Here is a 25,706-nt window from a genome sequence, read left to right as displayed (position 1 = left end):
CACAACGCAAGATACATGGAAATTATCGGTGACACTGTATTCGAGAGAGATTAAGTTAGGACGGGGGGACTACGACTTAGAATAAATAATGTTTGTGAAAATCATAGTACCTATGTGACATGTATGAGCTATAACATTGAGGTCAACATCGCTGAAGTCGATGGGATTCTTAGGTCTTCAAGCTGCGAAGAAAACGAAGCTTCTGCCTTGTCGTGTTAGCATGTGTTCATTAATCAATCATGAGTAACGTATGAAAAGTCGCTTTAGAGTGCCCCCATCACGACCACCCGTTTGCTGTTTCTTTTTCTTCCTTTATTTCTCGTTTACAAACACATGTGAAGGCGACATCCAGAAGGGCTGGAGATCAGGCGAAAAGGCGATCAATGGTCGGCCGATCAATGTCGTCTCATCGGTGATCTGCTCCAATTTTGTGTTTGGTCGGCGTATAAAGAGACAAAAGTAGAAAAATGGAAAGGGAACGTTCCAGAGAAAAAGAGAAACGTTCCAGGAACAGGAGTGACCACTGCAGGAATAAAGTCAAAGAAGGCACAAGGAGAACAGTTATGGTGGAAATCCTATGGCATGTTCGAGAGTATAATTTGGAATAGGAGCATAGCCGAGATCACTATAGGATCTTGGTGCTGTGCAAGGAGTAGCTGAAATTAGAAGTTGCAAAAGAAAACGTCACGGAAGCCTAGACCACGCAGTAAGCTGGACACACTTCTAAACGTTGCTTACGCAGGACGCGCCCACCAATTTAAGTTTGAAATTTCATACTATGGAACACCCCCGTAACTCACGTGGAACACTAGGGTTGAGGAATTCAACAACGGCCACAATACGGCGCCCAGTAGACCCAACCACCAATCCTTCGAAGAAATTCCAGCGGCGGAAAGCAACTGCGATCCTGTCAACCACCTTCAGATGTGTTTGACGGAACTCGCAGAGAGAGCGCGACACATCCCCGTTAACCACCAAACGGACAGCGCACAAACACAATGCCGAAGAGGAGCGACCACGCGCGCGGCTTGTCTCGAAACCGAAACTTGCCTGGGCAGCAGAAGCGCGCGTGCACGCAAACCGAAACCAGACGACCCTTTGTCGGGGGCAGGCCGAGGGGGCGTGGTACAGCGCATGCGCGGCGGTAGCCAATCAGCCTTCGTCGGGGTCCCGCCCGTGCCCGTGGCGGCGACCGGGGCACGACCGTGCCACTCGGAGGCGCGATGTCAGGGCGCCTCCGCTGTTGCTGACCGAGCGAAGGGCCGACACGACGCTCCCCGACGAGAATGGCTCTCGCCATGACTCCGTGGCGGGACCCCGTCGACCCTGCCGACCTCGTCATCGGCCTGCCCCCGGGTCACCCACCCGGGACACCGCAGTCATCCACGTCTTCTTCGGACAAGACCCAGCATGCGAACATCGAATGTGTCGTGTGTGGTGACAAAAGTTCGGGCAAGCATTACGGACAGTTCACTTGCGAAGGGTGCAAGTCTTTCTTCAAGCGGAGCGTCCGACGCAATCTGACATATACGTGTCGTGGCAATCGGAACTGCCCCATCGACCAGCATCATCGCAACCAGTGCCAGTATTGCCGGCTTAAAAAATGCCTCAAGATGGGCATGCGAAGAGAGGGTAGGTGCAGTGCTACTCCCCAACGTCCTGTGTCGTGTTGTGCTCTTGTTCAGGATGCGCTGTTCGAAGGTGGCCAGGATTGCTTCTCCCAAAGTACGTGCTTTGATTGTTATAACACGGTTTCGTCGCCGGTTCGCAAAGGTAGGAGGGGTGCTTCTTCACCGTCCATGTCTAGAGGACTTCCCGCGCTCAGGCTTGTCACGGCGCGCAATGTCGCCGCCGCGTACGTCAATGCGTATTGTACGTACAGGACGTTGAAGTGCGTGCGTTAGCGGATGTAGTGTTTTCATTTATTTTTTTTTCTTACTGAGTCATTATTAGCAATAAGTTTGGTACGATGATAAGAAATTGAGAAGACGAACAGCTGGATCCCCTTGCATTACGCAAGTGACAACGCAATTCCTTCGTGAAATTATAGTAGTCGACATCTCCGTGTTTTTCTTCCTTTTTCGCACCAGGTTAATCTGAAGGATACGTTAGCAGTGTCCTGTCGACAGGTCCCGCGTATATAACGTTCCACAATAGCTGCGGTCCACTCATATGGCAACACATCGACAATGATAGTGAGTGAACTTGACACTGATGGTCAGCCACTCTTTTCATTCGTCACAAACGGGACAAAACTTTTCTTCATTCGGCAACATGCCAGGATTCCATGCTATGGCTTGTTTTTCCATATAGAAATATTGAGTTATAGGTAGGGTTTCAAGAGTTTTAGCGTCATCTCCATACACGAAGGAGTGGGATTGAAAGTTGACGTGCATATGGGTATCGCTCGTTTCCACGGACCACTCGCTCGGATCACGATCTTGCCGTCGCAGCCTAATCCGAATTAACAAATCCAGCTTCCGATGTATTTAAGCTCCTTCGCGCGAATAAAGAAAGCCACCGGCAGACCGACCTTGACATTCGGAGAGTTGATAGCGCACCGAAACAAAAATACACAGACCAAAACCCGAAACGACCACAAGCCATGGCGGATGTGATCTTTGGGAACCGTTCTACAACAGCGGCCATGCGTTGGCGAAAAATTCAAATGGCGTAAGGTCCTCATGGGTGGCTGAGGTTAGATTAGAGCCATGGGAATCGGCGTGACAGCCGCAGCGTGACCATATATTAAGCTTGACGTGGTCCATATTTGAAGGCGCTTCCGTTTGTCTGTTTCAGTCTTTCTGGATTGCAGTAGCATATCTCTCGGACGTAGATATTTATTCTTTTTGTTTTCGCAAATATATCGGCATGTGTTGCAATTGTATGTCGACTACTTTGTGAAATCTCATGTTCGCAAAAGTTCAGGGTCTTCTTCTAAGTTGTTCCTCGTAGAATTCGTTGTATTGATTCCTTTGAAATTACTATAAATGCGAACCTGGCCTCTCGGAGCGGACGTTATAAATTAGCAGGGTGACAGCGCATCACGGTGGTTCGATGAGCTCACGGCAACTTAATTCCCAATAAACCATTATCTGCTCTGTCTGGGTACCTTCTAAAGTAAAGTGGCGGATTACGAGCGAAAATGCTGCGTGAAAAATTCTATAAACTGGAGCAGAATGTCGCTGATACTACAAGAAATTATCGTCACACACATACATTGGATGATGATGAGGTGGGCGAGATTATGGTCAACAACAAATAAATCATGACTATGGCCTGGGGTGATTCACCACTGAAATTGTGGTCAAATACCGAGGCAGGTTGGGAAAAATGGGTGCTGGTATATAGTCTGTATGATGGTCGGCAATGTACAAGTTATGTTACGCTGCAGCCAATGTGCGTGAGGAAAATTTAACATAACGCAATGTATTAGCACGTGTGATTGACTCTCCCGTCAACGGGTATTACCTGGAAAGGGGTACGTTGAGAAGAGTTAGGGTTCTGTTGTGTGGAGTCTTCTGCCTTTCGTTTGAAGAGCCATTACATAAGTTTCTCATATAATTAAACCGGCATTACTATTGGTGGGCCCCGTCGAGGGATACATGAATACACGCATTATGGATAATGTCACGCAACATGCCGCTGTTGGCATCAAAAAAAGAAAAAGAATCTAGTTCCCAAAAGAAACTCCTTATAGGGTCAGCGTCTCAGACTAGGCGCACCCGGACATCGGACTGTTGTCCCTTTAGTTCTGCTCATATTCAAATAATCTGATTATTTGAGAGCTAGCCTTAATAATTTTGCCAATTTGCAGTCGTAATATTGACCGACGGTGTTTCACCAGGAAATGACTGAACGCATGTAAAGTACCATTTTCGTGCAATCGTACCGTTTCCTTTCTTTTCTTCTGCTTTGGGGTGTACCGTCTTTCTTTTTTGGGGGGTAGCAGAATTCGCTTGCGCGAATTCAGCCTCCCCTTGTTATTTTACCTGCCACCACCACCACCACCTTTTCGAAAATATGCCGGATATATTTTTTTCCTCGACATGTCCCAGTATAGAATGGCAGATGGAATTTCGTACAGTGTGAAGATGTAGGTGCAAAATTGTTGCGAGATATCGCATAATTACTTTTCCAGCGATAAGGAACATTTAAGAACAGGCAGTGACATAATGAAAGCACAACGTGAGACCACGTGTTCTTCGTTGTCGCACCTCCAGTGATCCGATGCTCTCTCAAGGAGCGAGAAACGTGTTGGCTCATTGTTGATTAAATTGTCAGAACATTCTTAAACGGCACGCAATCCCAATACATTAGCGACAGCAGTGGCTGTACCCCGGAATCACCCGTGACGTCTACAGCCATTAAAATACCTGGAAACAACTTGCATATTTGTTGTCGGTCACGCGCAGTATAGAATACATTGCAGCTGCAAACTATATGACACGTATTGTGATAGGCCTTCTTGTTTCGTTGTCAGGATCACATTTATCGAGCCGGTGAACTTCTGAATAGGGGCCTTCGCTCTTCTTTGCACAACTTGCGTTCGTTCTGTAATATGTCAACGTGACAGTTTAAGGACATGGTGTAGAAACGTGATGTGGAAGGACGGTGGGAATATAGAAGTGTAGTACAACGTGTTTTAAGTGTTAGGGGAGACATTACTTTCTCAAGCCCCGGAGTTATTTTGATTTGATTTGATTGCACGAGAAGAATACTCTTGTGATGCGTTGTATCGCAAGCTCGACATTTTTGTCCGATGTCGATCCAAATTGGTTTCCGTGAATGGCCAAAGTTGATGAAATTGTTTTGTGACAAGAAAGAAATCAAAGTTAGAATGAAGCAAGCGAAACGGCAAACCTAACTCCGTTAGCAGAAAGGCCGTCACTTGGCCTGTAGCCCAACCATCATTTCGAATGACATCGTTCTCTGAACCTAATTTGTTGAAAACAGGAGGCGTACGCCTTTTTTGTGGCAGTTATGAACTGCATAATTGTAACAAAAAAGGGTGTACGCCTCCCATTTTCAGTAAATCAGGGCATGCAGAGAACGATGTCATTCGAAATGATGGTTGGGTTACAGGCGAAGTAACGGCCTTTCTGCTAACGGACTTAAGTTTGCCGTCTGACTAGCGTATAACCTACCCAACAAACACTGAGTTTACTTCAGCAGCCCGACTTAAGGACGAATCACCCCGGGTCATAGTCAGGATTTATTTGTTGTTAAGGGCGAAAAGCTACGCAACAACGATATGAAGTAATATTTGTCAGAAAGCTCGAAAGGTACCAGAAGGGTACCTGCGAAGAAGCAGCGGAGCCCGTCAATGAAGGCAGGAACCGAAGTGAGTGACCCCCCACCGTCGTTCCAACACGGTTGCCGCTATCTAGGAGGGCAAACAGACGCGAGCAAGGGAAGCCGTCTGACCCCGATTACGGAAAAAGACAGAGATAACCCCGGCAGAGGCCAGAGCAGATTAGGCCCGGTCGGATGTGTATATACATGCAGACCACGTGAGCTCACCGTCAATGGGTTTCCTCACGGAATGTCTTACGATCTACTATACTCTCGATCACAGAGATATCGGTCAGAAAGGGACTGAAATACATCACACGACGCAGGGCGCAATCGATGCCAGAAGAGTGCTACAGTCTCTGAACATAATTTCTGCAGAAGACGTTCTGCAAACCTTAATGTTTTACCTATACCGCTTCGTGAAGTTTGTCGGGCTGACTACCTTTTCGAAAATTAGGAATTGAGGAACTCCTCGATAGTTCGAGCTTTGTTATACTATCACCATCCATGACCAGCTTCATTTGCGGGAGACGTCCGGGCGGAGCTTGCACCATCAATACCCGATAACCCATCACAGCCGTTTACTATCACCTGAAAGTTTCTAAACCACTGAATATCCTGGAAGTATCACTTGGAAATGGAAATAAAAGACAAAAGAAAAAAAACTCACTTTATTTCTCATATCAGGGTTGATTGTATATGCTCAGCACAGAGGCCCTACGATTTCGACCTTGACGATACACCCCATGTTTTTTTTTTGTCCATGTCGTTATAACAGATACATAACATATGCACCAGTAATGGGCTAAAAGCTAAGCATCGTATGTGCCTCCATCGATATGCAGAGATACCTATTGTTATTTCTAAAAAAAAAAAAAGACGATTCCAGAGGGTCACCTGTTCTGACTAACCCCTCCGCATGATTTTTCTTTCTTTTTCTTTTTTTGAACATCTCCCCAATCCCTGCACCCACGGTCCGCGCGTAATTCATGTAGTGCAAGTAGCAGGATAATACGCCGTTAGCAATGTTAGCAACACAGACAGAACTTGTTCTAACCGTTCCGACGATACCCGCAGAATGCGAGCGCGTGCACGGATTTGCCCGTTCCAACGTCACGACAATACGGATCTTCCTGCCGGGTAGCCATCATATATTTCCCTACGCACAATAATCAGCGGCTAATTATCTCGAGATTATATATTACCGTGCGCCTATACCACTTGCCCGTTGCGTTCGGTGCGTGTGCAAACCATGAAGGGAGATTCTATACAGCCAACCTGCAAAAGCAGCGCCGTCTCGCTGAAAGCGAAGTATGTGGAATAGCAGGCGATTCGTGTACTTTCTGTGTGTTAGCGTACTGGGGTAGCCAGTTCGACTTCGTCGTAACTCACATCCCCATTTTATTTTTTCTTTATCACATCACATCACGATCGAATCACATCGAAAAAAAGAAAGAAGTCCCGACAGCCAGGAACCGGAAAATGTTAGAACACATTGCATGTATAGTGATTCTTTAACGAGGAAGATGTGGCGTAGGGCGCCGAGAAGTAAGGTTTACAGCAGTTGATGCACTGTAAAACGGGAAAGCTAGACTCAGAGAGCAAAGAGAAAGCAGACGACAGTTGTGTTATCTGCTTAACGAACTGCAGACAATTTGCGAGTTTAGGTCGATAGGTCTCTTGCTGGAGTTAGGGAAACTGGACGTCTTCTAATGGTAAAGAGTCAAGAATTGCTGGATACGAAGGAGACATGCATCTCATGCGTCGTTTTCTGACTGATATTTTGTAGATTTATGGGCGACAACTGCTGAGTTACGTTTACGTTCAGTAAGCCATTCATTACGCTTGTTCTCTGTAGTTTTGTAGTGTGCGACGACGAATGAAAGCCAGGTAATTTCCAGAGGACAATATGTACAAGTATCAAAATCGTTACAAATCTGCTGCGCTTAGGTAACAGGAGGAGAGGTTTTTTGTTGAGGAACTGTCTTACATACCAGAAAGTAGGAGTCTGGCTTGCTTACCGTAGAAACCATTGGGTCAGTTCTTTTTTTAGATATCTATCGAATTAGCTCAATTTCGTCAACAATCGGCGGCTCCTGTGAAAAAAGCGCGGATGTTTCCATGCTAGTTCGCGTCGGCAACAAAGATGATCACTCTGTGATTGATTGATCGCGGATGCCGCCTAAAAATAATCGACGCAATCGCTGCACATTGCGAAGTACCATGCCGAAATCGCTAGCAGCGCAATTCCAGTCAGAATAAATTATACCAGTCGAAAGGACAGAAGGACTGCACGACCCCCGATTGGGGTCGATACTAGTGTCCGAAGTCGCACTGATGGGACAGCGAGGCGAAGGGAAAGGCACCGTTCAGTAGGGCGGTGCGAGGGAGGAGCGGCTCGGCCGGCCTCCGGTCGATCGGCGACCCCTCTCCCGAACCCCGGCGTCACGAAGACTCAGTGCGCTCCCGATGCTCAGAGTTGTAACCCCCTCCTCGGGAGCTTCTTTGGTTGCCTCCCCCCTCTTCCGATGTGTCAGCGGCTCATCCAGAAGAGAGATTGACGGAGTGGAGAGCGTTCCATGACGGCTAACGTGTGATCGGCGTCGTCCTCGCCGTCACTGAGACTTCCACGTGCCGCGTTTGACGTTGCTGATGAGACACGGCGCGTCGTCACGTTTAGCCCTTGCCGAGAGGCTACTTGCGCACACTTGTTGATCGCTGGATGTGACCTGTCAGGATTGTGGTGACAGATGTTGCTAGCGTGTCATGCGCTGAACCTGTCCCCGGATACGTATTCGATTCTTGCAGGGTATGGTACTTCCATGTTTCCAAACTGTGCCTTTCGAGACGCTGTGGCGACTATTTCTACGGACACTTTCTTTTCGCTCTTCAACAAGGTGACTTTGTCAAAGTGACGACTCCGCATTCAAGCCTTGACAACTTTCCCAGGAATGTGTATTCTACTCTAGACACTGTCGTGCTCAGCTGCAATGACATATATTTGCGTCACACTCGCGTAACAGTGGTCACTTGAACTTTTCACAATCCGATAAGGCAGAGCGTCTTTCTTTCTTGGTGCGTGAGGCAGTGTCCTCGTAGAACTGAGAGAACTGCCTTCACCTAAAACGCCCTCCAAAACTACATAAGAAGCAGAAGCGAACCCTCTTGTGTCAACCGAGACGAAACCGTGTCAGAGCCGTACTTGGTCACCCATCCACTATGCCTGTAAACGCCGAAGAAGCGACTGACGCCCCACCCAAACCCATCTCCCCTCCCCCAACGCCTAAGCCTAATGCATCTTCCTTTCACCCCTCCTGCATCTTCCCCTTGAACAAACCCGAGCCCTTATTTCCCCTGGCCCCAACCTTGCCCAGCGCCCTGCTCATGGAACGCCTGTTGCTGCTCCCGATGCCTTCGTTAACCCCGTGCTCGCTCTGTCCTCCCGCAGCGGTGCAACGAGGCCGGGTACCGCCGTCTCAGCACGGAGGCCTCCCTGGCCAGATGTCTCTGACGAACGGCGATGCTGCAGCGGCAGCGCTCAACGGTCACTCCTACCTGTCCAGCTTCATCTCGCTGCTCCTGCGGGCCGAGCCGTACCCCCCGAGCCGCTACGCACAATGTATGCAACCCAACAACATCATGGGCATTGACAACATTTGTGAGCTAGCGGCCAGGTTGCTGTTCAGCGCCGTGGAGTGGGCGAGAAATATCCCGTTCTTCCCGGACTTGCAAGTGACGGACCAGGTGGCCCTGTTGCGGCTGGTGTGGAGCGAACTGTTCGTGCTCAACGCGTCGCAGTGCTCCATGCCCTTGCACGTGGCACCGTTGTTGGCTGCGGCGGGTCTTCATGCGTCTCCCATGGCGGCCGACAGGGTCGTCGCATTCATGGACCACATCCGAATCTTCCAGGAGCAGGTGGAGAAGCTCAAGGCGCTCCATGTGGACGCTGCGGAGTACAGCTGCCTCAAGGCGATTGTGCTCTTCACCACTGGTGAGTACTCTTCACTTTGCTTCACGTTAAGGCTCATCTAGGCAGCCATAAAAGAGAAAGGGACGTGCTATTCACGAGGGTTGATCTTTCATACGGTCGTACTTTATAACTTGCTGATACAAGGTGTAATGACGAAGAGAAATTTAGTTCGTGAGTTCCTCCCTGTCTAAGCACATATTATTTCGTGCAGCTGCACGAAATAATATGTGCACAATGGTTTCCTAGGAAACCATTGTGCACGGTAACAAATGTCGTTCGGGTGTATATGGGTAGTATACGAACTCTCTTTCTTCTCATCTCAGCGTACGGATGGTGCACTGAGAAACGTATTCTAAAGAAACAACGACGTACACATAGACACATCAAGCATCTCAGTCGCCCGTTTATGCCATATGTTGCTTTCCATAAGTACGCTTGCCATGTGGCTTATATTCTAGCGTTACCCAATTGTGGAGTTTGACGCCCATGGTGCCCTGCAGAACATGCGTGGTTTTGTCAGGCAAAGGTGCACTCTTAAAAATGAACTTCACCGCATAGCATGGTTAGTTGAGATGACGGTTGGCTCCTAGCCAGCCATCCTCTATAATGATATCGTTATTTGCCCTGATTTGTTAAAAACGGGAGGCGTACGCTTTCTTTGTGACAATTATGAACAGCATAAGTGCCACAAAAAAGGCGTACGCCTCCCGTTTTCAACAGATCAGGGCAGATAACGATATCATTCGAGATGATGATTGACAAGGAGTATGCTATGCGGTGAAGTTCATTTTTAAGAGTGGTTTTTAGCTGCTCGCTGAGTCATAATATGCACGAACAAAAATAGCCACGAGGGAGACAGCGAATTGATCGTATTTTTCGAAATCCTTTTCTGAGCACGTTGGCTTCTCGTTTATTATTTTTTTCTTTTAATTTTGCGCGACACCTACTTAATTTACCAGATATCCAATGGGACGACAGGGACGCCAATTCGTCAAGCGTCCACCTTCGGTCGTGCAAACAAGTGGTGCCGTCGCGTGAGAACGCTTCGAGCAAACGGAACAGATTGATCTGCCGTGTCTTCTTCCCCTACTTGGACAATTCGAGCCGCTCCAACTTGAGCTCGTTCGAAATCAGGTCGCCTCCGTGAGAGGACGGCCTTCAAGTCGTCTTCGCCTACCATGCGTCTTCCGATGGGTATAAGCGCAGCCGGTTGCGCGCCGGACTTCGCTGGTGTAATTACGTATTATGGAGGCCTTACGAAAGACGACTGGAAATCATCTTCAGGAACGAGATAGAAGCGTCGCGAAATTGCCGACTCATTGAACATGGCGTTACTTGTGGTGGTTGTGCCTTGAATGTCCAGTTTTTACAATTGTTTGTTTTGGGGAAATCCGCAGTCGTAAAGCAAAGCGGATCTCTGCATGCAAATACAGCGAATATCTCGGTTGGCTATAATCCCTCTCTCTATCCGATGTTGTGCACTGCCTCGTATGTTGCTTCCTTCACGACAATTTTGGAATGAAATGACATGAACGCATGAAATGAACAATCTTGGAACAAAAACGAACAAACAAAAACAAGGGGCAACGGCGTGGAATATTAAAGGACCAGCGAAACAAAAGTGACAACTTTTTAACCCTCTTTTACACACTATATGCTTCAACAAAGAGCTTTAGTGTTGCTGTGAAGCAATTCTTCGGACAACCGTGCAGCTCTTGTTCCGCTATATTCGCTGCTCCTTCTTTTTCTTTATTTGCGTTCATTGCGTTTTGCCTCTCGTGTTTCGTCTCTGAGCTTTCTTCACGTTTCTCGCGTCTAATCTAATCTATGAGTTGAGAGTAGACACCCTAACGTTCGAGAGAGCAAGGATATAACGCTGATATTACCGAGACTAATTTCTTCATTTCCTCCTGTGTCACATCCGTACTCTTCACTGCTGCGGCTAACGAAAACGTTGGGTTTCCCTTCTTTTGGAGAAGAACTGCGAGTCCTTTCATATCGAACACAACAACATATATCGAACAAAATAACAACATATATACGTGTAGGACGAGAGGTGGGGAAATTACTTTTATTTTGTAATGCATTACCATTACTCATTACTTTTTCGAGGTTAGTAATGCATTAGTAATGCCGTTACTTTAACGAAGTAACGGCATTAGTCTGTACTTTACTAATGAAGTACTGTACCGTAACGAATTTTACCACCTAGTTTGTGGCTCATCAGGCGGCACACTGGTTAGCATAAAAAATACTACATGCAATTCCTTGGTATGACCTGAAGCCTGCATGTCCAGATAATGTCAGCGCGCAAAAAGATAAGTCTCACAATATGAGTCCCAGTATATCGAACTTCAACATTGTCATTACTGGGAGATTCTTGTCAAGTGTTTGTGCGAGGACAAGGAGAGACGGCACCAACTAGATCATTTTCACCGTGATCTTAGCAAAAGAACACGGCTATAGTACTGTAACACCTGCACCGCACGTGCAACACTTTGAAATCCAAGTGTTCACTGTTCGAACGGTGATTCAAGAACGAGACACAAGCTTGGCAGCTATTTCATGTTTACTTCAGGGCCCTGCCCATCGGAATGCATAGTGTGCTATACCTGATGGTCGTTGTTGCTGGGTGAGCATCCCTCCAGAGTTCATTCCCATGTCCGTGAGAAAAGTCGGTTTCGCTCTGTTGGCGAACCAGGGACTGGACTAACGATGTTCCCGCGTGGGGGCAGAAGGGGCCTCCTCGGTGTGCCCTTTCCGAGTCACCGACTTTACTCGCCAACGTGAAACGTCAACAACATGCACGTGCAAAACATATAAGGACCAGTCGTATATAGTCAAGACGATGGGACAGGATATGCATCATTTTGTGAACGCGTGTCTTAGTGCAGCTGATGTGAAGAGTACCGCTTTTGTTTTAGTGCTGAGTTCTAATGGAGATGAGTGACATTTAGTTGAATACAACGGCGAAGGACGTGCAAGGGACAGCAAGAGGAGAGGTGGGATGGGTGTGTCTAGAAGGATTATAGAGCAACCACGCGCTGTTTTCACTTTGAGTAACAATGGCGTTCCCTTTGAAAGCAAGCGGACACGGCGCACGAAATGATGGAAATGGAGGGGTTGCCGAAACTGTGACCTCAATAGGGCACATAATTTGATACAATCTTGACATCCCTACTACATGTATTAATTATTTTATTTTTATTTTTACAATCTTATAAACTCATGTATCGTCTACAACAGCATTTCGATTTGTTGATAAAGATTTAAGAAAAGCATCCGGTAATTAAGCTAGCCTTCTTCGCGAACTTTGTAAACGCTTCCATGATTTTTATTCATTCTGCCTTTGATCACAATCGCCCCTCCCTCGACCTTTTCTTGCACAGATCAACGATCCCTCGTAAGGTTCCTCCGATCACCACACTCGACGCAAACAAGTAAAGCGCAACCGCTGCAGGAAATTTATATTCATACAGGCCCGCATAACAAAGTGGGCACCGTGACTTCATTTAGGGTCATTACGCGCAATACAGCGTGCAGCATAGAGGCAGGCTTATGTAATTAAAATTTGGCAACTCGTTAAAAGGTTCTTTCTCGGTCCATGGTCCGGGCCATGCAAATGGCCACAGCTGTTCCCAATGCATTCTCGCTAACGAGCTTGGTGGCTTTGAGCGACCTCCGAATCGATTAGCTGCACATACACTTTGCCTTTCTTCCGCTTTAAATTTAGGCGGCCCGCTATTTTCTGCCGAAGCCCGCTTGTTGCAGAAACACCATTGAACAACATATGGATGTGCTGTTGCCCTGTTCAAGTGCATGCTGGAACGAGCTGGGCGTGTGATGCCTGTTTGTTTTACCGGTTGCTTTTCTCGGTGCTTCATCGTGCGGGGGAAACAGCTAGTTAGCTCATGCTTTAAGTGAAAGGAACGTTGTTAGGGAGAACAAAAATGATGGAGCGGGGACGGTGCTGCGTAAAGTATTTCCAGTGTAATTCGGAGGTTTAGCAAAATTGGCGATGAACATCACGAAGTCTAGAGACTGAACCACAGGAACTGAAAAAAAAAGAGTGGAGTGGGACTGCATTTATAGGCTTTGTTGTTGAATTGTTGAAGGCTGCTGTTGAATTGTTGGACTTCTTGCAAGTCCAAAGATCAGATTCTTAGGGTCAAAGATCAGAGCTGCCCTTTCTTTCTTTATTTTTTTTAATTTTTTTCGCATCTGGGAGCATACACATTGAAAGTGATCGAAAACACAAAAAGTCTGAGCTCTCTTTAGCCACGTGCTGTTAATGCCTCTGGGGTAGCCGGTTCCAAGTTATCTGGACACTACAGCTCCATATCTTCACACCATCACCACCACCACCATCATCATCATTATCTCGCGATCTCATCATCCCGTCATTTGTTGACACTTTGTTGTGATTTGACCAGTCCGAATTTTCTCGAGGTTTCTCAGTGCTATCTGCTCTTCACGTTTATTTTTCTCCAGATCACGAGTATTGGAACGGCCAACCCTGGTCCTTTTCTCGAACATCCCCATGTTTTGTTTTCCTTTTTTCTTTGTAATATCAAGTCAAATCAAATATGTGCTGCCACGAAAGCTACGCCGTAAATGTCATAAAAAATGAAGCTCAACGACACCACTGAACCAGCTACCGATAACAACAACTCCCCATCATTTTTTTTTCTTTTATCACATCACATCACATTACATCACGACAAACATCGACGGGTGAGCGTTATCCTAATCACACTCGCCGCACATATATATCCTTTCCACACACACATACATTGGATGATGATATGATCCTTTCCATCCCCCTTCATACCCCAGTACCTAACAGTATTCTACGGTATAACGTTGAGCACGGCCGAAAGAACCAAGGCAGCTGTTGGAGCGGGGGGTCGTAAAAGAGTTGGCAACAAAGGGCAAACCCGTGGGGAGTCCGTGTTACTCGACCATAGCCAGCGTTATTACTCACTTATAAAACTCCTCTGCAGAGCACTCGTTTCTTGGTGCCGCCTGTAACGAGCGTGTGAAGCGAGTCCCTTAACTTGCGCCCGGCTCTTCCCTCAGGGTTTCTTCAAAACGAAGTTAACCAAATCGTGAAACGCTCACCGTAGGAAATAGACTCGTAGGTGCGAGCCTCTCGGCATTCCGACCGGAATTTCGAACGCACGCGCTAACGGTATGGTTTATACGGCGAAGTTTACAGTAAGCTAGCGCGCTGAATCGCATGTTAGATGTGTTCCTCAATAATTGTTTGTGTGCGCGAGAACTTTCTGCACTCTAAGAAAAAAGGGTGTGAAAAGGTGGTAACTTCTATAGCTACCATCTACACTCTAAAAACAGAACTTCACCGCATAGCACGCTGTGCGCCAACCATTGCTACGAATGATATGGTTATCGCTTCTAATTCGAAGCGAGAGGGGAGCGTACGCCTTTTTGTGACAATTTTCATATATCCAAATTGCCACAAAAAGGCGTAGGCCCACCTCTCTCTTCGAATCAGAAGCGACAACCATATCATCCGTGGCAATGGTTGGCGGACAGCGTGCTATGCGGTGAAGTTCTGTTTTTAGAGTGTAGGTCAACATAGCGTCTGACAAAGGGTGTAAAAGGGTGGTAAAAGCAATTATCATATATCCAAATTGCTACAAAAAGGCGTACGCCCCCCTCGCTCACCCTATCATTCGTAGGTAGCAGGTAGAGTTTTGCAACCTTTTAGGCACAACATATGCGACAACTATTACCTCCTAAAAGGTGTAACTGCTCCACCCCTTTTTTCTAAGAGTGTGCAACGCGTGGCTAATAGTTTTGAAAGGCAAAACTATAAAATGCAACAGCAACAACTGAAGGCATTTAACACTTGACGATGGTGACGATGGTAGAACGCGATCGCTTTCGTAAGCGCCGGATGGCGCACAGGACAGAACCGATAGAAGACCATTTCATGTCGCGGAAGTGGTCGAGAGTTGGCCTCCCCTCAGTCGACAGACTGTACAAGGCTCTCTTACATCTTTACTTAAGGCCAATAGACGAGGAAACGCCTTTATAACATCTCTTCAGGATATTTATTATGACCAAGTAAACTTGTGGAGGAACGTCTCACTCGTCATTAGCTTCGACAAAACCATTCTGGAGTGGCTGGTCTACACCTGCATCTCTACTACCACGACCATCAGCAATTCACACTTAGTATACGAGCTAATTAACTGACTAATTAATTAAATTAGACTTATTAGATACAGATACAACGCGAGACACAACAAAGAACTTACTATCTGCAGTGTAGCTTGTGTGCATGAAGAAAAGGTATGTCGAAGACCAGTTGTTTTACTTTTTGTTTAGAGTCTGTTGAGAGTGTAGCCAGTTGAAAATCGGTCTGCTGTGTGTAAATACTGGCGAAACTTTCTTCGCTTGCTCCACCACTCTCATTATGGATTGGATTGGATTGAATAAGAATTAAATGGAGACGGTGGTTCCATACCCATTATGGTTTCTGCCACATACCGCCATCCTACTGCAACCCAAAAATGAAAAATATGAAAATGTTATGCCGGACGGAGTCGGGTGTGCCAGCTCCAATACTTGAAGACTGGAAAACTACACCAGTAAACAAAGAATAATGCACTGAGTTGTTGGAAGACAACAGTTTAGGGAGCGACTGGATAGGAAATTGGGTGCAAGTAAGACGAATGAGCCTATATTTGTGTTTCGACTGCAGACAGGAAAAAAAAATTGTCGTTTACACAGGATTCGTCATGCTCATTTTCACAGTACAAACGTGGAAAAGGAAGCAGCCGCGCAAACTGTCACGCAATAAGCACAGTTGCTCGACCTCCTCCCAACAGCTGTGGCATGCAACCGAAAGTGACGTTTAGTGCCATGCAGGCAAACGAGGAGGGAAGCGCCAGCAACCGATAAGAGAACATTCTCTTCACGGTTCTCGTCTTGCACGTTCCTTGCTTCGTCGGACTTCGGCCCCCCTGGAAACAACAAGTCCGCCGCAACCCGATCCGCTCTTCCACAGGAAACCCTCCTCTCCATATCTTTTCGAAGCGAGATTCAGGAAGGGACTCACGTATCAATCTGGAATATTTGTGTGCGTGTGTGTGTGTGTGTGTTGGAGGAAGGGGTGATGTTCGTGGCCGGTGAATGTGCACACTTGTACGCCGGTTGTTGTGATGATATCAAAAGTGTAAAAAGACGAAAGAAAAAGAAAAGAAAATTCGTTGGAAAAGGCACGTCACCCTTGCTGGTTGCATACACAACGCAAGGATGGGACTGAACCGTGTCGCGGGGTGTCTGGAATGTATGTTACGTTGTTAAACGGCACAAGCTGACCTTCCGAGGTTTGAGGAAGTTTGTAAGAGCTACCTCTAAGCTAATGAATACAGAAATCCTGATTTTTTCAGGAAATCAGAGTCGGTAAGAAATGCGTACTTGCCTTCGTAAACTGCGCCCGAAAATCTCCCTAGGAAGAGGAAAGTCATGAGTGTACTGATAAGGACAGACGTGTCCCTGACCATAACTTTCGCTATCTTGTTGCCGCTGATTGGCTGGCGGATCGATTAGAAACATAAAAATAGGAAAAGCGTTCAACATTGTTGTTCAACAAAGGAAGGGAGTGCAGAGATGATTCACCGTTCTCATCCTAAGATGATTGCGGGTTGAGACCTAATCCAGCAGCATGGTACAAGCTGCTTAGACGTGGCGTCCCCTGCCAGGGATGTTACGGGGCCCGTGCGCTGGTATTTCGGCATGCTAAAGAACCCTCAGCTGTTCAAAAATTAACCAAGTACCGGCCATACACGTAGCTATGCAATTTTTGAAATCATGTAACCTTCTTGACACCCTTTGAAGTCTCCACGTTTAGTGTGATGAGGGTTATTGACAGTGTATTTAGTCCACGTTCATTTAGACACTTGTTTCATTTACTGGACTCAGTCATCAGGTGGGCTCTGCTGGTTCTTTTTTTTTTCATCTTTTTTATGCCTCTTGGTCCATCTCGTGGTAGGTTTTTCTACTTTCTTTTCTATCCACGGGTTCTGTATTTTTGTTTTTTTTATCTCATCCACATTTTTATTTCTCAATCAATCGATCAATCAACCCACAGACCGACCGCTTCGTCGTCGCGTATTCTCATAGTTGTCTCTCGGCGCAAAGCCACGAATTGTCATTACCAGACACGACTCTCCAATCTCTGTATATCAACATACATGGCGGACAACGTGTCACGAAACCGTCCCCCTCTACTACTGCCTTCAAACGCCAAAAATTAAATGCTTTCAGTGCAGGCTTCCTTACTGCCGAGAAAACGATTCAAATCGCGAACACGTTCGCGACAGTCAGAACTCGTTGAACAGCAGTGCCATCCAGAGCGACATTTCGGAGAATCTGTCTCACCGTTACCCGAGCAGCGTTGGTGGTCGTCGCATTCCCACTCGCAGTCGAAGCTTGTGCTGGCGATTGTGACGGGGAAAGGAGGATCAGCCTCGGTTTCTTTCCAACCTGCTTTGGGAAGAAGCCAGATATATAGTATGGTGATGAGAAACAATGATGGCGAAGGTCAAACCATCTTGCCTTAAAATATGAGGGAGGTGTTTTTATAACTCGCTTGATGCACGTGGGTAGACCGCTGTCTAGTTTAATCTTAAACGTGATCTAATAGACAGTTGATGTTTCCATACGCGCGCATCCACACATACATCTACATTGTTGATGGTGATGGTGATGTGATAAAGAAAAAAATGGGTATGTCTACGTAGTTGACCCAACTGCGTTTGATAGGTTGTGGATGTGTCAACTGCAAAGTCAAGTGCGTTCTCCTCACGCCAAATATCGGGACACAACTCTCTTGTCTGCAGATCTATACCTGTCATAAAAGCTGCAGAAATCTCAGTTGCTGTTCTTTTCATATTTTTCTGCTTTGTTCTTGTTTTTAGACTTACAAGCTAGAGTCGCCAGCTAGTAAACTACTGGACGGGGGTGTGGCACGGGGTATGGTACTGGACGGGGGACGGAACGGGGGTGGGACACTCAGATAAACAAACAATAAACAAAACAATAAACAACTACATTTTCAATTTTTCACTCTCTACCTCCTCTCTTTCTCTCTCTTTGGCATGTACACACTGACCCCTTTTGTAACCGTTCAACCAAACTTTTAGGAGAACTATATGCGTATTTTCTGCCGTTTACAGTGTTCATAGCTTTTCTCTTTTTCTATAGATAAGATTATGCGATTTCTAGCTTATCACATATATACATGATGTTCCGCACTCGTGCTCTGTTAAAAAGATAGAAAAATGACACTCATATAAAACGAAGCCGATACACGCGCCTTACGTACCGAATCTCGTCACTCATCAGTGAGTTTTAGTACGTCGTACGCTGTCGCCTTTGCGTAAGTAAGGGATAGTCATGGTGCTTCTGCACACTGCGCGAGGCCCTCTCTATGTTTTGCGCACCAATTTACTCTCCACCCGGTCCACCCGTACATAAACAATAGGGAGTTTTAGAACAGCGGACTCGGGAGCTTTGCGTGCGCGAGAAATAGCGTTATCGCAACTGCGCATGCCCAGAACGTAAACTCAGCCTTTGCGTTCTCGCGAGCTCGCTATTTATTGGAAATTGCGGGACCATGCAAAGCTGGTTTTGCGGCTCTGCGTTGCTCTCGCGGCCGACGAGAAACTGCGTGAGCATTCTATCGTCCGCTAAACGTCGCAAAGTAATTTACAAGAAAACAATGAGTTGTCTCGCGATAGCGTATTTTGTTTATTGTGAGCAACAAAGCATGCGTAGAAAAACAAAGTGATTCCTCTGTGTGTTTTTATTGTCTATTGTTTCTTTTTTTAAGACTTCATTTCTAGTCGTAACGGCGCTGCAAGTGACGGACGCAAGTCAGCAGCCTTACGTCACAGAAGGGCTGTTCTATTAGGCTGCGTTCACACGGGCCAACTTTCTGCACCAACTTCAACCAACGTCTTATGTCCAACTTCAAGATGGTGCCGTCTCCGCGTTTACACATACTACCTTTGTAACTCTACATCACATCACATCACAACAACGTCCCGCGAGCAACCTTACGGCAATCGGAGTGAATGGGTTCAAATCCAGCTGCTGGTGTTTTTTTTTTTTTTTTTTTGAACTGTTCATTATTCAAACATAAGGCATTTTATTTCGCTAGAAGATCACCAGTATCTCCAAAAAAATCGATATCGATATGTTTATGTGGCGTTAGTAAAAAAATAAACAAAAAAATATGAGGTACCACTGTAGCATTTGAACCCATGCCAGGTCGTACGGTATGAACGAAATCGCTTCTTCACGCCCTCAGGGGTCACGTGGCAATGCCCCTCACATTGATTGGCTAGAACACCACCACCACCACCACCTTTCCTGTCGGCCACCGATTCGGAGCAACTCGAGTTGGTCGTGGTTTGGTGGTGTCGGCGGACTCGGACCAACCAACAAAAGTTGGTCATAGTTGGTTCAGAAAGTCGGCGTGTGTGGACGCACCCTAAGCACCCTGCGGACAGGTCCTTTGCGTCCGATATAGCGTTTACATTTTGCGTGTGCGTTTCCAACATACGGTATTCTATAACTCCCTACTGTCGCCCTCGAAGACAATTTCGCGACAAGCACGCACGCACACACACACATAACACGCGAAAAAAAAAAGAAAAAAAAAAGACACACAAAAGACACGGCGCTCACCTATTGTCTCTGCGAGATTCATCGTGACTAAATTACCCACCCCAATCACTCACGTAAAAGTCAATGTGCATGCGTGGTGCGAGTAATGCGCACCGTCGGAAACTTTCCAAAAACGGCTCATTTCAAAAAGCGTCCGCAATTACGCAGCGTGCGTGCCCCATTGTTGGCCCCGAATACAAAGAAATAGCCCAGTAATCAGCGCAAATCGCTGCTGCTGCTTCTGTCGTTGTCTCGTGGAGCCTCATAATTACGAATTCTTTTGTTTTCTTCCGCTATATGCACTCTTTCTTCGCTGTCGTCCCGCAAATACATAGGTGGCGGTGTGTATACGTGTCTGTACAGTTGGTTGTGCGTTTGTATATCATTCCGTCTTAGCGCCGCGAAGCAACTGTGGCTATGAGCGGCGTACAGATGTGGACAGGTGGAGAGAGGATGGCAGGACGGAGTGGGGGACAGGGGGGGGGGGCTGCGTTTGTGTGGTGCGCAGAGAGCGTTGTTCACCTTCAAGTTCAACTGCCACGTCTGCATGTTGCATTTTTTGTGACCAGTTCAGTAAGTGCCTTCTACAATAAACAAACGTGTTACGATACTGAACTGTACTATATTTCGAAATTAAAACGGGGGGGGGGGGGCTATATGTTTATTCGAAGGAGGGCAGGAAGAAGAGAATGTCAGTCAGGCACAACAGAAAATAAAATTTTATTAGTAAATAAATCAATCGATAAGCTACTAGCAAACATTCAATGTTGCAATTGAGCAGGAGAACCCAGCTCCGCACTTGTGGAGCACCAATCTCCCTATATACAATCTAATCAAAGTGATGGCTGTTTACGTTTCTGTTACGTATTTTGAGATAACAGCGAGTTTTCGTATATCAGAAGGTGTTCACGATAACGATTCCAAACAGTGGCAATGGCATGATTCTTGTGGGCTTGGGCTCTTGGCTGACATCACGTTGCTGATATTTGATTTGACAGCTTCCTTTATGATACCGTTTCCATAGAGAGTTTCCGATCGTCTAAAATTAGAATGTTAGTAGACTGTTGATAACGTGGCTTCCAACGATAACCCTATCTACCGCACTCAATCAACGGATCTGATATTCTGATTAGGATAAGCCAAGATTCTGAGCCAAGCACAGGGCCGCTGGTTCCGCTGCAGCTACGATAACGTCATCGACGGTCTACTAACATTATCTTATGTTTCTCGAATGTAAAGGATAAAAAGGATGGCTACAAATGTTCGGTAATTACACGACGCACCTATGATTATCTCACCGGATTCAAGGTCCTATCCATCGTTGTAGATAAGGGCTGTTAGGGTTCTTTTCACGGTGTCATTTTTGCAACAGCTAATAACGCGACAAAACGCAACAAACGAATAACTAGTAACCCGGCAGCAAGCCAACGAAAGGCTGTCTATGTACTGTTCGAGCTCATGGACAACTTTCCTTTTTTATTTTCTGGTACTTTGGTATCACGTGATTTCTTGTTTCGCAGCGGAACTGGCACGCAGAACGATAATAGATAGTATAAGAATAGAGTGCGTGCGAATAGTCAAAACGCAAGCGTTACGAAGCACTCAGCGACCGCTTCCGGCGCACGGCTTACAGAACAGGGTTTACATACCGCAGAGCGGTGCGGTTCCGTTCTACGATTGCAGCGCCGCTACAGCCAACAACCAAGGCGTAGAAAAGAATAAGACACCAAGAAATAAAATTTAAAAAAGCTGTTTGTAAACATATTGCAGTCATTAGCAGTGAAAACAATTGGTATCGTAACACGAAACTGTTTTTGTTCGATGAAAGATGAAAGTACTGAAAAGGTTAGCCAGCTGTAGGACTCGAACCCACATCTTCTTGATGACCGGTCCAGGGCTCTACCAATTGAGCTAAGCTAACACGCCTTCTCAGCGACTTCCAAGGGTGCGTCATCTGAAGGTGCGTCATCGTTCATTTCTTAGGCAATTTGAGGCTTTGTATGTGTTTGTCCTTTCTGTGTTGTTCCAGCCTCAGAACATGAGTTCTCTCTTGTTTTTGTTGTCAATGTTTTCGACCGTTTGCAGACGACACCCACACCCGAAAGCGCGGTTTGGGTTCTGGGCACGCGCAGTGGCGATGACGCTGTTCCTTTGGTCGGAGGTTAGGAGGAGAGGTTGTTTCTCTTCCGCAAAACTCTCGGAAGTCTTCTTTTTCTCGATCCATCAATCCATGAATCAAATAATCGCGCGCTTCGTCTCATGTCCAACTGTGAGCTCCGGACCAGCTCGAAAAGTCAACGGTCGGCAAAATGTCGCCACCTATATTTTCCCCCCATCGAGTAGCTTCAACCGAGGTGGTAAGTCAGATAAACCCGCTACCACGTTTACAAACAACGTCCTCATCGCTTGAAAAAGGCGGCGGCGGCGACCCCGAGGCCGGGGTCAAGCGGCAAGACCTCTGGCAACCCCGCCACCGAGAGGACGGGGCCCACGTCAATGTCCTTGACCCGCCAGTAAATCGCCAAGTCCAAACCGGTTCCTTCAAACAGCACACGGTGATCTGGCAGCAGCTACGACGTTTCGGCAGCATGCAGAGGTCTCATCCGATCCTGAATGACTCTCCACAAGTTCGCTGCCCCGCTGGGCGGCTGCCCTTCTGCATGACGAGTCAAGTGGTGGACTTCGGAGACAGTAGACACTATAGCATGCAGAAACGTGCTCGCTCATTCAAGAGGTTGCACGGCGACGCTTGAAGGAATTGCGTAACTGAGGCCTCTTTACTCACTGTGCGCTACTTGCTTATGCAAATGGACTGCCAGTTCTCCGAACGAAGAACAGTACACGATATTTCCCGGGCATAAATCGAAGAAAGATAGGGGGATGGCGGTTCCACCAAAGCAGAGCCGTGCACCTATATAGCACCTAAAGCTGTCCGCTAAGCGTTCTGGAGCTCAGTGTATAGAGATAAAATGAGAAATGATGGGAAAGAGACAAAATTAAGAAAATTGATGATTGACTTGAAGATTTTCTACATACAACCGGGCTTATGTACATTCTATGACTCGCTGAACGTGTGCTGTGTGTGTCCCCAGCGATTGCGATATTTTACACTCACTTGGTCGAAACTTTTGAGCTACATGTTGAAGTTCATCATCATCTCTGTTCATCATCTCTTTCTTTTCTCATCATCTCATCATCTGTTTCTACTTTCTGCGCGTAAGCGTACTGGGGTTGCCAGTTCGACTTCGTCGAAACTCTCATCCCCATTGTTTTCTTTATCACATCACATCACAGTGAAACAGCTGGTGAGAGACTATTTAGTTATCGAATCCGCTAAGATGAACTAGGTTCCACTGAGATCCGCTCGACTCCAATGCTTGCTGTCTGTCTGAAAGTCCTGCTCACGTTTTGACAAGAGCGCGGAACGCCCGTTGTGTGGCGTCTAAGCCCACGGCCAGACTGCATTGACGACATTAAAATGTCGTCCATTGCTACAAACTCCGACTGTATAGGTGGGATTGGCTTCAGAGTGACTCCCACACGAAGAATCAAGTACGTTCCCACACAACGTTCCCTGCAATGTATCGCACAGAGCAGTTTGGGAAAGCCGCTGTCCCGACCTTGTTGGTAGACACCGACTAGGGAGCATTAAGGAAGCGATCAAATAGCGTCTCTGTGGACCAGGAAAGCAATGAAAGTATCGCAGGGGACATGTATGGGTCTATCTTGGGCATGTCCAAGAGCATGTCTATACGCCTGTCTACGCTGTTGCATGTCCAAGAGCTATACTGGCGTTCCACGTATTGGCATCTGCTGTAATTTGAATCATTCACCTTAGTCAACAATCCAACTATTTTTGATAATTTACTTTCAACTGGAATTTAAAAAGAAAGAGGTCGACTACTTCCTAATATCACTGAGTGTTGCGCGCCCTGGTACCTTACACCGCCGCGTACTCCAAGAGCCCCGAATATGCTAGTGCCTCAAGACGCGAAAAGGTACCGTGCGCACAAAGGAGCCAACTGGAAAAACGATGTCGGCCCAGAAATATGTGCACGACCTGTGTGACTCATTAAAAGTAGACAAACTTCCCTCGTGCATGTCGAGGGGAAATCAAAAGATAGAAAACAAATGGGTAATTATTTCTTCCCGCATGTTCACCCCTTCGCCACAGTGCACGTATCGATTCTTAATTACGGTTCCCCTTCTTCCTGAGGGACCGTGTTGCGCGCGAAACGATATCCGGCTCAACAACGAGTTGCTTCCACATTGGGTTTCGATTATAAAACAGTTCGCCTCGCGAGCGCACTCCATTTACATACCTGTCTCGTTCTCGAATCGTGTACAACAGAGCCATTTATGAAGGAGTTTATGTTCGAGGAAAATTACTCGAAGCGTTGGGACGATCGTATTAGAATGGGGCTGCAGAATTCTGGTCCCCCGAAGTTAGGCACCTCCTTCAGCATCAAGTCACAGCTAAATCTCGCTCAACGCTCGAGGCTACATGCGTTTTTAGATGTGTGTATATCGCCTGGCCTGCGTTAACTGCCCAAGCAGCACAACATTGGCCCAATAATTGAACGATATTGGCAGTGTCGGCCCAATATTGGACCGAGATTGGACAAATATTGAGCCAGTATTACCAATATTGATCCAAGATTATACAAATACTATTGAGCCAGTATTGCCAATATGTGGTGCTGCTTGGGTGGTTGACTCTGCTCGAAAAGGCCGTTCGGAACAGCACACACAAACTATGTACGGGATGTTTCACTCAGTCACGCGTTCCCAAACGGTATCGTGATAAGCCTCCTCACAAGACCCTACAAGACAAGGCCGTATGTAGAGTGCCATAGGACACCGAGCACATATCGACATACTGCTCAGCTGTGAGCGATACACAGCAAGTGTTACACGGAGTGCATTGAACAGATGCGTTAACGGACCTCTTGACATCAAGGTGGTGAAGATGCTTCTGAAAGAGGTCGCCGTTGTCGGCCTCACAGAGGTGGGCAACGTCACGACTAACGCTCTAGGGGAATGTGCGTCCTGGGCCGACTTCCAAGAGAACTGTGCCGACATGTGTCTGAAAGTGTCTAAGGAAAAACCAGGAAAAGCCGCAGATAGTATACAGACGGCAACGGGATTCGAATCCGGGTACCTCCCATGCAGTCTCGACGTACCAGGAAAGTACTCTGTGATCGGCGAGCCGCCTGTCGGCAAGCTTGTGTTTCACAGGTCTCTCATGGAACTCTCTTAGGTCCTTTTAGAAATCTGCTAGCGATACCCGTCACCCTAGGCGTGCTGGAGAAGCCGACCCAATGCAGCGTTTGGTTAGGCTTGAGTTGTAGAGTTGAGTCAATATAGTGCCAGTGTTGCGCAGTGGTTGGCGCACATGACCGGGAACCTTTCACTATTTTTCTTCTTTTTCAAGCCAAACCAAAAGAATACAACCGGGCAGTACGTAAAAGAGTGCACGGAACGGCACATAAAAAGATGGTGCGGAAGGGGAAGGAATACTCGATGCACCTGGTTTTGCTCGCGTTTTTTGCAGCTTGAACACGAAACCGGCCTAGGCAAGCCTCGAAGCCTGTAACGAAAGATGCCCAAAATACATGACGCACTCAGAAGACCGGAAAATTTTACCTTTTTCTCCCCCCACCCCTTTTTCCAAAAGCCGCATAGGTGACTATAAAATATTTTACGAGGCCCTTCAACTTGGCCACTAACTCTTTCA

The 25,706-nt window shown here is 46.8% G+C and overlaps 1 protein-coding gene across 2 annotated transcripts in view; it reads left to right on the top strand.

The window, feature by feature from the left end:
- The first annotated feature begins 1,096 nt into the window (after positions 1-1,096).
- The window catches only part of LOC135388727 (steroid receptor seven-up, isoforms B/C-like), a 78,787-nt gene continuing 54,177 nt past the window's right edge, over positions 1,097-25,706 (top strand). Inside the window, exons 1-2 of one of the 2 annotated variants that reach the window (XM_064618473.1) lie at positions 1,097-1,725; positions 8,744-9,286. In XM_064618473.1, the coding sequence (XP_064474543.1) occupies positions 1,287-1,725; positions 8,744-9,286 (982 nt within the window). In that variant the 5' untranslated portion in view covers positions 1,097-1,286. The remainder of the gene's footprint in view (positions 1,726-8,743; positions 9,287-25,706) is intronic. The other variant, XM_064618474.1, reaches the window with a different exon arrangement.

This window comes from Ornithodoros turicata, chromosome 3, assembly GCF_037126465.1.
Source record: "Ornithodoros turicata isolate Travis chromosome 3, ASM3712646v1, whole genome shotgun sequence".
NCBI lineage: Eukaryota > Metazoa > Arthropoda > Arachnida > Ixodida > Argasidae > Ornithodoros > Ornithodoros turicata.
Note: the sequence above shows the minus strand (reverse complement) of the source record. Positions and strands in the feature narration are given on the sequence as shown.